Below are 12,680 nucleotides of genomic sequence, written 5' to 3' on the forward strand. Positions count from 1 at the left end.
AAAACAGAGTTAGATGCATAAAAATAGGCAGAAAAAGTTTAAGGCCTGCTGAATATTCTTTTGGGAGGTTTAGGAATGTACAGTTGGATGAATGAGTGAAACTTATCCTTTACTTCTTTATTTTAGAGTTATAATTTCTTAAAAGCAAAATAAAATATCTGGGGACACGTCTTACCTTAGCTCTCCCATTTCTTCTGATCTGATCAGCAACAAGTTTGTGTTTCTGTAACATGCTGAAGATATGATGTAGAATAGAAATTGTATATTCTATAAAGGCAGAAAGAATGTACCTGTATTATTTTGTTATCCTAGGAAATCTATCTATCTCTATGTATCTATGTATTTATCTATCTGTCTACAATCTATCCATCCATCCATCCTATTTTTTAGGAAGTTTTGATTCACAGCAAAATTGAACAGAAAATACAGAGAGTGCTCCTATATCCCTGCCCCAACACATGCACAACTTCCCCCGCTACCAACATCCCACACTAGAATAGTACATTTGTTATCATCAATGAACATACATTGACACACTGTTATCGCCCAAAGTCCATAGTTTACATTAGCTTTCACTCTTTGTGTTGAGTATTCTGTGGATTTTGACAAATGTGTAATGACACGTAACCACCGTTATAACAGCACGTAGAGTAGTTTCACTGTTCTAAAAATCCTTTGTACTTCACGTATTCATCTCTCCCTCTTCCTCTAACCCTGGCAAACTTTTCACTGTATCCATAGTTTTGCCTTTCCTAGAATGTCATTTCGTTGGAATCATACAGTGTGTAGCCTTTTCAGATTGGCTTCTTTCATTTAGTAATTTGCGTTTAAGTGTCCTCTATGTCTTCTCATGGCTTCATAGCTCATTTCTTTTTAGCACTAAATGATATTCTATTGTCTGGATGTACCACAGTTTATTTATCCATTCACCTATTCAAAGACATCTTGGTTGCTTCCAAGTTTTGGCAATTACGAATAAAGCTGCTATAAACATCTGTGTGAAGGTTTCTCTGTGGACATAAGCTTTCTACTCACTTGGGTAAATACCAAGGAGTGCGTTTTCTGGATTGTATGATAAGAGCATATTTAGTTTCATATGAAACCTCCAAACTGTCTTCCAAAGTGGTTGTACCATTTTGCATTCCCACCAGCAATGAATGAAAGCTCCTGTTGCTCCACATCCTTGCCAGAATTTGGTGTTTGTCAGTGTTTTGGATTTTGGCCATTCTAACAGATGTGCAGTGGTGTCTCATTATTGTTTTAACTTGCAATTCTCTAATGAAATATGATGTTGAACACATTTTCTTATGCTTATTTGCCATCTTCTTTGGTGAGGTGTCCAGATCTTTTGCCCATTTTTAAATTGAGTTTTTTGTTTTCTTATTGTTGAGGTTTAAGAGTTTCTTTGTATGTTTTGGATAACAGTCCTTTATCACATATGTCTTTGGCAAATATTTTTTCTCAGTCTGTGGTTTATCTTCTCATTCTTTAGATATATCTTTTGCAGAGCAGAAGTTTCTAATTTTAATGAAGTCCAGCATATCAGTGATTTCTTTCATGGATCATGCTTTTGGTGTTGTATTTAAAAAGTCACTGCCAGGGAATTCCCTGGTGGTCCAGTGAATTAGGACTCAGTGCTTTCACTGCCATGGGCCCGGGTTCAATCCCTGGTTGGGGAACTAAGATCCTGTAAGCTGTGTGGTGTGGCCAAAAAAAAAAAAAAAGTCACTGCCAAAACCAAGGATATCTAGATTTTCTCCTGTGTTATTTTCTAGGAGTTTTATGGCTTTGTGTTTTACTTTTAGGTCCACGATCCATTGTGAGTTAATTTTTGAGAAGGGTATAAGGTCTGTGTTTAGATACATTTTTTTAAATTGAAGTATAGTTGATTTACAATATTGTGTTAGTTTTCAGGTGTACAGCAAAGTGATTTGATTATTTTTTTTTTCCAGATTGCGTGTGGATGTCCAGTTGTTCCAACACCATTTGTTGAAAAAACTAACTTTTCTCCATCGTATTGCCTTTGCTCCTTTGTCAAAGATCCGTTGACTGTATTTGTGGGGCTCTATTTCTGGGCTCTCTATTCTGTTCCACTGATCTATTTGTCTGTTCTTTTGCCAGTACTACACTGTCTTGATTACTGTAGCTTTTTAGTGAGTCTTAAAGTTAGATAGTGTAGGTCCTTCAGCTTGGTTCTTCTCCTTCAATATTGTGTTGACTTTTCTCCATATACGCTTTAAAATCAGCTTGTCAGTGTCCACAAAATACCTTGTTGGGATTTTAACTGGTATAGCACTGAATCTATAAATCAAGGTGGAAAGAGCTAACATGTTAATAGTACTGAGTCTTTTTATCCATGTACCTGGAATATGTCTTCATTTATTTAGCTTTCCTTTGATTAGAGTTTTGTAGTTTTCCTCGTATAGATCTTGTACATATTTTGTTAGATTTATACCTAAGTTTTTCATTTTTGAGGTACTTATATAAATGGTATTGTGCTTTTAATTTTAAATTCCAATTGCTTATTGCTGGTATATAAGAAAGCAGTTGACTTTTGTATATTAATCTTATATCTTTCTATAATCACTCATTAGTTCCAGGAGTTTTTTGTTGATTCTTTGGGTATTGCTTTTTTTTTTAATATAGAACATTATGTTAGCTTCAGGTGTGCAATGTAATGATATATTTGTGTATATTGCAAAATGATCACCACAATAAGTTTAGTTTACAACTGTCATCAGATATAGTTACAGAATTTTTTTCTTGTGTTGAGAACTTTTAAGATCTACTTTTTAAGCAACTTTCGAAGATGCTGTACATGCTGTACATTAAATTCTCATGACATTTATTTTGTAACTGGAAGTTTGTACTTGATTTTTTTTTTGAACCTTTATCAGCAGTGCTTGAGTATGTATTTCTAGTAACCTTGTAGTTCTGCCCACAACTGCAGGTTTTCATAGCTAACGTTGCAACTATGAGTAACAATCTGGCTTCTTGGTATAGCATTGTGAAGCTCTCATTCTTTTATTAGAAACCATGTGGTCCTAGGACCACAAGTTACCTGGGTGGGGCTCATTTCCTGTTGATCATGTCATTCTCAGTTTGATTACAAGCCAAGTGGTTGGAAAGATGAAAAGACAGTGGCTTATGGTTTAGGCTTAGTGGGGTCATTTGATGAGAAGTAAAACTGAGCACAGGATAGAACCTTGAATTCAGATAGTCATGGGTAACACTAGCCAAAAGTAACTCTGTGTGCTCTGGTACAGAAACAGTGAGAGAAAGAGCCAAAATCAATGACTCAACAGTCTTATTGACAAAGACTCAGTGTAGGGCTTAGGTCTATTAGATAATTGTTGATGTTATAGATACATGGATATGTGAACATTACTTTGGTTTTAAAATCTCAAGTGACAGAATAAATATTCAAAGCATGATGTAGTGTCTCTGTGTGCTCCCCGCAAAATCTGTCATTACATTTAGGCCTGGTATTCATGTGCTTTTTATTAGAAAATGTCAATGAATATTTTTTAAAAAATTGTTTAAATTAATACTGAAGTCTTTTTCTTCCTTTCCTCCCCCTGCAACTTATAATTCAATTTTATCATGATGACCACTTTGTTTTTCACCCACTTATCTCTTAATACCTGCAAGGATAAAGATTTTGTTTTCAGGATTATAGTGTAGAACTGTTCATTTCTTGTAGGCTGCAGTGATGGAGTCAGAGATGAATACTTCCACATTCAAAGGTTCAGTGATATAAACTATTCCATACTCCAACCAGAGGTGAAGATTCATCTTACCGCTCTTCGAAATGACTATTGTAAGTTATTGCTTAGATCATGAATTGAAAAGTTGAAATGACAAAATGTATTCTGTGCTCTGGCATAAACTTGAAATTTTATTCTGGAAGAACCAGATGGCCTTGTGCCTCATGCTTAAATGGTGTACCATCAAAATATGGTTAATATAGTGGTTTTTTCATTGTGGAATTTTCATGTTCAGGAATGGGTATTGTTGGTCTTGGTGAGGCACAAGAACTACACATTATGTTTTACTGTATTAGAATGAAGTGTATACTACCAAACGTAAAATAGATAGCTAGTGGGAAGTAGATGCATAGCACAAGGAGATCAGCTAGGTGGTTTGTGACCACCTAGAGGGGTGGGATAGGGAGGGTGGGAGGGAGGGAGACGCAAGAGGGAAGAGATATGGGAATATATGTATATGTATAACTGATTCACTTTGTTATAAAGCAGAAACTAACAAGCCATTGTAAAGCAACTATACTCCAATAAAGATGTTAAAAAAAAGAGAATGAAGTGTATAAATGGTGGCCTGTTCTTATTCTTATATATTATTTATTTATTTATTTATTTACACTCACAACTTTTATTTTTTATTAAAATTTTTTTTTATTGGAATATAGTTGATTTACAATGTTGTGTTAGTTTCAGGTGTAGAGCAAAGTGAATCTGTTATACATATACATATATCCATTCTTTTTGCTTATATTTTAAACATGGATAAATCTTGACAAACAACCACATTGGCTCTTTGTCTCTAGCTTCTTCTTATGTCACTAGCTTGTGATCTAGTTGGGAAGATGGGACTAACCCACATTGACCTGCTACCAACATGCCAATGTAGAGTATAAATAATAAATTGTGGGGTTTAAGGAGTTATAAGGACTATAACTAGTTTGCTGATCTTTGGATTTGTTCAGAAAGGTTTTGTGGAGACATTCAGACTTGAGATGGATCTTAAAAGATGAGTAGGACTTGGAGGAGTGGAAGAGAGATGATAGAGCATCTTCAGTGGTGTTAGCAGCATGAACAAAGGCAGGATGTTGGTAATTCATGGTAATTAATGGCAATGAAGAGGATACACTGGGGACTAGTGAATAGGAGGTGGATGCAGATTATGGATATATTTCAAATCCTGATGTAGATTTTTAGATTTGTTGTGGGAATTCTCAACTAGGAGAAATATCAAAGGAAAATTCATGGCAGAGTATGCAGAATGCATTTAGCAGGAGAGCTACCAAAAAGTAAGGGACTGTTTTCTCTCCATGAGGAAAACTATATGGGAAGAGGGACAAGTTTAAGATTATTCCACATTTTGAAGCAGGGGAAGGATGGTGTCACTGAGAAGACAAGTTAGCAGGAGAAGTCATGTGAGGAGGGAAGATTATTCTTGCAATATTACACTTGAAGAGGCAGTGAGATATACAAGATTTTCTGGCAGGTTATTAGAAATGAGGTTTGTAGTTGAAAGAGGGGAAAGGCTAGAGTGTAGGTCAGATGAGTATGATTGAAGTTGAGAGCCCTGGTGAGCTCTCCTGGTGAGGGAGAAAGGAGCAGAGGGAAGAGGTCTGCTTCTCGGGAGCATTCACAGAGAGGAATGAGCAGGAAAAAGCAAAATCATTAAAGGGAACAGTTCTCCTACCATTCTCCTCCTATACCTCTAAGAGAATTTATTGCCATGACTAATAAAAATTGAAGAATTCATTTCAATAGATGTTTAAAAAGTACAACACTCATGTTAAAAAAAAGCAAACAAAAACCTTTTGTGCCTACTTCCTCTTCAGGCCATAACCCCTTTTGTCTCCTCCCTTTGACAGCAAAACTTGTCAAAAGATGTCTATATTCACAATTTCTTATTTCTCTCCCCATTGTCTTTGAATCTGCTTTAGTCAGTTCTTAAATCTCACCATTCCATTGAAACTGCCCTTCCAAACATCACCCAAAACTCTTCATTTCTAAATCCAGCAGTCACTTCTTAGAGCTCATTTACTTAATTCTATCAGCCACATTGGAGACAGTTGGTCACTCCCTCCTGCTTGATATTGCACTGTCTTGGTTTGCCTCCTAGCTTTCTGTTCACTCTTTCTTAGTCTTTTTTTTGCTGGTTTCTCTTCCTCTTCTATCTCTCTGCCTCCTAAATTTTGGAATGCACCAAGTCTCATTCCTTGGACATCTTTTCTTTTCGACTTCTATTCTATTTTAGTTGATCTATTGGCTTTCTGGCTATATCTCCTTGTATTATGTTTTTAGTTGTAGCTCTAGGGATTGCAATGCAATCTAAACTTTCTCAGTCTACTTAGAATTACTGTTGCATATTTCACACAATATGTAAAAATCTTGCAGTCATATGTGTCTCCCCAGCCCCCAACTTTTTTGGGAGAGTTACTTTAGTTGTCTATGTTTTAAATCTACATGCATTGAAAACTCCACCATCGTTAAGTTTTACTTTAAAAAGCCATACGTATTTGTGTTTTAAATATTTTAAGAGAGAAAAAATTGTCCTTTGTATTTACCCAAATATTTACCAATTACAACATTCTCCTTCATTCCTGAAGAAATTTCCCTCTTATATAATTTCCCTCTTATATAATTTCCTTTCAGTCAAAAGCTTCTGTTAGTATTTCTTGCAGATCAGGTCTGTTGGTAAAGACTTCTCTTACCCTTATCATGATATTTTTGCTTGATGTAGAATTCCGGGTTGTCAGATGTATTTTTTCAGCACTTTAAAGATGTTCCACTGACTTCTGGCCTCTATGGTTTCTGGTGAGAACTCCTTTGAAACCTTGCTCTCTTGCTTCCAAGACCTGACTCCAATTACACATATGTTAGATCTGTGGATATTATCCCACAAATCCCTGAGGTTCTGTCCATTTCTTTAACACTTTTTCCCCTCCATATTCTTTATTTTATTTAATTAATTTATTTTTTAAATGTTTTTATTGGAGTATAACTGCTTTACAATGGTGTGTTAGTTTCTGCTTTATAACAAAGTGAATCAGTTATACATATACATATATCCCCATATCTCTTCCCTCTTGCATCTCCCTCCCTCCCACCCTCCCTATCCCACCCTTCTAGCTGGTCACAAAGCACCGAGCTGATCTCCCTGTGCTATGTGACTGCTTCCCACTAGCTATCTATTTTACATTTCCTCCATGTTCTTTAGATTGGATAATTTGAGCTTTCCCTGCACTTACAAGATTTGGGGTTAGGCTGAGATGTGTGTGGGTTTATACACTCACAATTAGAGGATGCCTTTCTGTGGCTCCCCTCCCATCCCTCCCAGGCTTTCTCCTCACACTTTGGCCATTTCAGGCTCCTTTCTCTGGTTTCTTTGACTAGCGACATGGTGGGCTTTCTGTCAGAGTTTGAGCTGCTGGTGTTACTCCATGATTGGGGCCCACCCTCAGGGTAAAGCCGTGTGAAGAAAAAAATGGAAAACTCACCCCTGGGCAGGTTGCTTCTCCAAGTTTTCACTCCCTTACTTGGTTTACCTGCTTTTGCTGATTTTCCAGAGTTCTCAGGTATTTGTTTTTTGAATTTTGTTCAGAGTTTGTAGTTTGCATCAGTGGGAAGGATGAGTTATAGGGGATTAGGCTGCTCTAGTGAAACTGGTGTGCTTCATAGTTTTGTACTGATATGTGTCAATCAGGATAGGAGTTTCTGTCTTATAAGAAATAAGATAGGGTACAGTTTAGTATGTGGTCATACAAATATGGTTTCTCTGAGCAGTCATATGATTTTTATAGAGTAAGATAGAGAATACTACTAAGAACTTCTAGATATCATAAATAAGCCAGAGATCACCTCTTCTAGATATACTGTAATTGGGTTGCCTTTTGATTAGCAATGATGGTGTCATCTCCCATATGTATATTCTAGGTCTGAGGATGTCTCCATAAGAATTACATGCTTTTAAATTTTAGTGATCTGTTAGATGAAATCCATTTATATTTAAAATGGTAGATGAAACTGCCAAGTTTTCTAAATGCCTCTAAGTAAGTATATAAGAGCATAAATGGTAAGTGTTATTGCTTATTACACTGTGTATCTTGATACAAGATTCTATTCCAGCTTTCATTTTTGAACTTCTCATGGTCTGCTTGGATCCATGATTCTGTTTTCCAGCCGACCATAGGGAAGTTATCAATCTTTCTCCTCTACCTATAAATAAAGTTATTTGAAAATATTTTTATTTGGCTGTATAATCACCCTAATTTGAAATGCTTTTCTTATAGATCTGAATATCCTAGACTGGAACTTGCATAATCTTGTTGCTATAGCCCTTGGATCTTCTGTATACATCTGGAATGGGGATAATCACAATAGGATTGAAAATATAGACTTAAGTGTCACTTGTAACTATATATCTTCTGTGTCCTGGACAAAAGAGGGAACCTGCCTGGCAGTTGGCACCAGCGAGGGAGAAGTGCAAGTACTGGTCAGCTTTTTCTTTCTCATAATGTGTTCTGTATAGTTGCTAGATAACTGAGATTGACTTTTAATAACATCTTATTATAAAATAAAGAAACTATAGTAGATGTGGTACTTGAAGCTATGAGGAGTAAGAGGATATACCATTTTGGGTCTTTTCTGAATGGTGTTTAATGAGGATGTAGGGATACTCTGCTTAGTTTTTTCACACAAGCTTTCTTTCTGTCACATTTCCTTTTTCCCCCTCCGTTCTTTCTCTTGGACTAAAGTTGGACTTAGGAGATCCCCAGTTTTAGGACTTTGGAGAGAAGAAAACAACCTTCCAGTCTTCCTTTCTCACCTTAAGCCATGATCAGGAGTAGAGTTACTTAAAATGAGTGAATTTTTTTTCTAATAGGCTCTCTGAAATGGGAGCTTACCAAGTTTCCATCAATCTATCTAATTTCTCATGTACCATTATTGTTATTGTTGTTTATTAGCAATAGTGTAAACAATATCGCTCAGGTGTTCAATGACTTTGGAGGGCCACAGATGGCTCTACTGTTTTCTCATCTCTGTAATGATACTGGATACTATGAGGGTTATGTCATGATTTCTTCTTATGCCAAAGTTCTCATTCCTAATATGGGTCAGAATATCATTGATAGCTGGCAGAAAAGGAGTCTCTTAGCAGTAAATAGAATTCCTGACTTTACAAAGTATCTAGGCACTCAAATTTTATTTGTTGATAACTATAGGTGAATTTCCAGGTTTGGAATTCCCACAGTTTGAAGGAACTAGAAGTGTCATAGTGATTCTCAACCCTTTGCAGCCCATTGACTTCACCTGGAGAACTTTAAAATAAATGCCATATCCCCAGGCTCTTACTCCCACCATTAAATCAGAATGGCTAGCACCCATAGCCTGCTCCCTCAATGATCCTAATATGCAGACAGCATTGAAAACTGCTGACTAGGGTTAGAGGTGCTGAACTTTCACTTAGCATAAGGACTGGCTATATCAACACTAGTTGGCTATCAGGCCTTTGAGAAGACCGTGGGTTGTGAAAATGCTACATAACCATGCTTGTTCATTTTTTTCAGTTATGGGATGTGGTCACTAAAAAGCGACAGAGAAATATGCTTGGTCATTTGTCAGTAGTTGGGGCTCTAAGCTGGAATAACTACATCCTTAGCAGGTGAGTAGTGTCTTACTGGAACCAATTATATTTGCATCACCAATTGACTATGGGTGCTGAGTGAACAGAACTGCAATATTTAAAACCAAAACCAAAGTAAAACAAAGCAGACGTGATTAGTAACAGTTATGATTCTACCTGTCAGGTATTCAGACCTGGTGCTATAAGCAGTCCAGTGGCCGCGTGTACCATGGTGGCTCTGTGCCTAAAGCATGTACTCATACTGAGATGTGACGTTCAGGATTCATTAGATTGTTCAGATAAAATGTAAAACTCTGTTTAAGCAAAAAGTTTCTCTGTACCAAGTAATACCTACTAGAGGGATATTTTTTTGAAATGGGTATTTATTGATATCAGTATCACTAATTTGGAATATGTTAAGCTTTCTGGGGGGCACATTTCCAATTCACAGACCCACAGAGGTTAGAGCTGGAAGGAACCTCATAGATTAACCAGTTCAGTGATTCTCAGACTTGAGAGTGTGTCAGAATCCCTGGAGGGCTCCTCAAAACCCAGATTGCTGCTCTCACTCTGGGAATTTCTGATTCAGTAGGTCTGAGGTGTGCTGATAATATGAATTTCTAATTTCCCAAGTGATGCTGACACTTTATCACTTTTGAGAACTACTGATTTAGTCATCTAACTGCTTCTTTTTGACCAGGAACGTTAAGCGACTTGTCCCTGTGAGCCTACATAATTGGTCTAAATACGTATTTAATAACAGTCATTCATCTTCATACTGTATTTCTTAAAGTAGATTTAAATTTAAATAAAATTTGAAGCCTTTTACAATTTCTTTAAGTAGCACAGATGTAAATTTGGTATTTTAATACCTTGTGATTATAGGCCAGACTTAAAACTACTTAAGCAAATTGCTCTTATATAGACCTAAATATTTACCCTGTGAAGTTGTTGTACTCTGGTCAATTCTATACTCGAGTTCCTTTTACAATCTATTTACATTGCTTAAGTTTAGTTTCATTATCCATGAGGAACATGAACAAACACTTTCTTATAATCATAGCAGCTAACATTTTAGAATACTCTGTGCCAGGCAATGTGCTAACTCTTTAGGTGTGTAATCACGTTTTAATCCCTGCAATGACATTATAAAGTGGTTTATATCCCCCCACCCTCTTCTTCTGAGGAGTAGACTGAGACACCAGCCTGAGGTCACATGGTTAACGTAAGGGGAAGAGTCAGGCTTCGAACCAGGTGGTCTGGCCACAGAGTCCATACTGTTCATCAAAATGCTATCTGGGCTGTGCCTAAGTTGTTTTTAAAAATCTGATACTGCGCTTTGAGAAACTTCAGAAATAATTGTAGGCAGTTATTTACTTTCTCCTTGTAGAAAACTAGTCCAGAAAGAGTTCATTATCTTTGTGAGACAGGACCCTTATCATCATTTGGATCCGAATCACTGAGAGTGGAGACATTATCCAGTGATTTTGAATCATATTGCAGTTTGCTGTGACATTCAGATAGTTTTATATTCTTTTTAGATATTAGTAGCATGAGCAAACTAATAGTAGATCTGTAGATTAATAGAAAAAGGAAATAATACATTTTTATGTCTAACACATATATCATACACATATGCCATTTCATTAAGATAATATGAAATATTCTGAATTCCACAAAAGTAATATTTCCTGGGTTCAGTATATAAACTACTATCTGGGAAAATATGATAATCTTCTAAATTTATTTTTTCCATGCCTGCATTAAAGCCATTAAAGTTAAAGCCATTAACTTTAAAGCATCATATTAAAGCCATTAGAGTTATCTTTCAAAATATATCTTTTAAATATCCAGTTTTGAAACTCTGCCAAGCACATCTATTTCACTTGTGGTAAGAATCACCCAGGCAGAATACTCCATCCTTATTAACTCAAGAAATGTCTATGTTTTGAATCTGTCCTAAGGGGTCTTTCAGGAGTTTGAACAATACTTTCTGCGTAATGCTTATGCAGCATTAGGGCTCAAGTTTTCTGTCCTAAACCTGCCCCTTTACCTCTGGGCAGTGGGTCGAGACTGGGCCGTGTTTATCATCACGATGTTCGGGTAGCCCAGCACCATGTTGGAATTCTTCACCACAAGCAAGCTGTGTGTGCCCTGAAGTGGTCGCCGGGTGGCAGGCTGCTTTCCAGTGGCTGTAGTGACGGACTGCTGACTATATGGCCCCATGATCCAGGTGTGAATGCACAGGGTCACCCGCTAAACGTCATACCCCAACCTACAGCAGTCAAGGTAATAAATCCAACAGTTTTGAAAGGTGTGCTTGCGCTGGAGGTTAGTTAAGCATGGGGCATCTGGTGTAAAGTTAGTTAACATATAGTTTTGCTGAAGTGACAAGACAAAAGATCTGCAGAGAGCTGTTACCTGGAAAGAGCTGCTTACATTCTTCGATGTCTTATCAGAAATACATTGAATTGAACTAAGAGTTTCTGGAGACCTGGGCAAGCCAAACCTTGTGGCAGCTACTACCTGGGGAATCATAAGAACAGTCACTAGTGTAAATACTTTCACACTCACCACCGACTAGCCAACTAGTATAGCAGGAGCAGCAGCAGACTCAGAGGTTGACATCTGTGTGATTTCTCTCATGATGGAGATTCTAGTTTTGCCAAAACAGCGTGTTTATAGTAAAAGCTAACTGGAAGTAGGGTATTGAAGAAAATGATTGCTAATAAACACAAAGATACTCTCTAAAAAACATAAAAATATTCTATGATGAAACTGGGATCCATGGGCTCAGGAGAATTTCTCAGCCTTTTCAAATTGTATGCAAAATTTTGTGTTTACTGAAATAGCCCTCTTATCCAGCCCAGTCAGGGGTGTAGCTGAATGGTTATTTAAAAAAGACTACTAAGGTAGGTAACCATAAGATATGATACATATATATTGCAAATATTTTATTTCAACTGAAAATTAAATTGTACATTTATTCACAATACAAGGTCAAGGTCTTTACTTTGAAGGTAGGTTGACTGATTAGAGTTCTTCACTGTCTTTCTTATATGAACTACAACCATATTTCACTGTTTACGTTTTCTATTTATGGTATTTATTCTGGTTATCTATTGTTATGTAACAAATTACCCTAAAACCTAGTGGCTTAACACAACGATTATTTTATTATCTCTTATGGTTTCTGGGGGTCAGACTTTGGGAAGGGCTCTTCTCAGCAGTTCTGGCTCAGGGTCTCTCATGGGGTTGTAGTCAGACAGTGACTGAAGCTAAAAGTGCTGGGAGCTGGCGCAGCT

At 36.8% G+C, this 12,680-nt stretch overlaps 1 protein-coding gene across 1 annotated transcript in view; it reads left to right on the forward strand.

Annotated features, from left to right (window-relative positions):
* Positions 1-12,680, forward strand: part of CDC20B (cell division cycle 20B) — a 62,286-nt gene that overhangs the window by 35,954 nt on the left and 13,652 nt on the right. Inside the window, exons 6-9 of the mRNA XM_027101116.1 lie at positions 3,704-3,820; positions 8,042-8,238; positions 9,320-9,414; positions 11,439-11,664. Of these exons, the coding sequence (XP_026956917.1) occupies positions 3,704-3,820; positions 8,042-8,238; positions 9,320-9,414; positions 11,439-11,664 (635 nt within the window). The remainder of the gene's footprint in view (positions 1-3,703; positions 3,821-8,041; positions 8,239-9,319; positions 9,415-11,438; positions 11,665-12,680) is intronic.

This window comes from Aethalodelphis obliquidens, unplaced genomic scaffold, assembly GCF_003676395.1.
Source record: "Aethalodelphis obliquidens isolate GAN/ISIS:26980383/991018 unplaced genomic scaffold, ASM367639v1 scaffold4, whole genome shotgun sequence".
Lineage (NCBI taxonomy): Eukaryota > Metazoa > Chordata > Mammalia > Artiodactyla > Delphinidae > Aethalodelphis > Aethalodelphis obliquidens.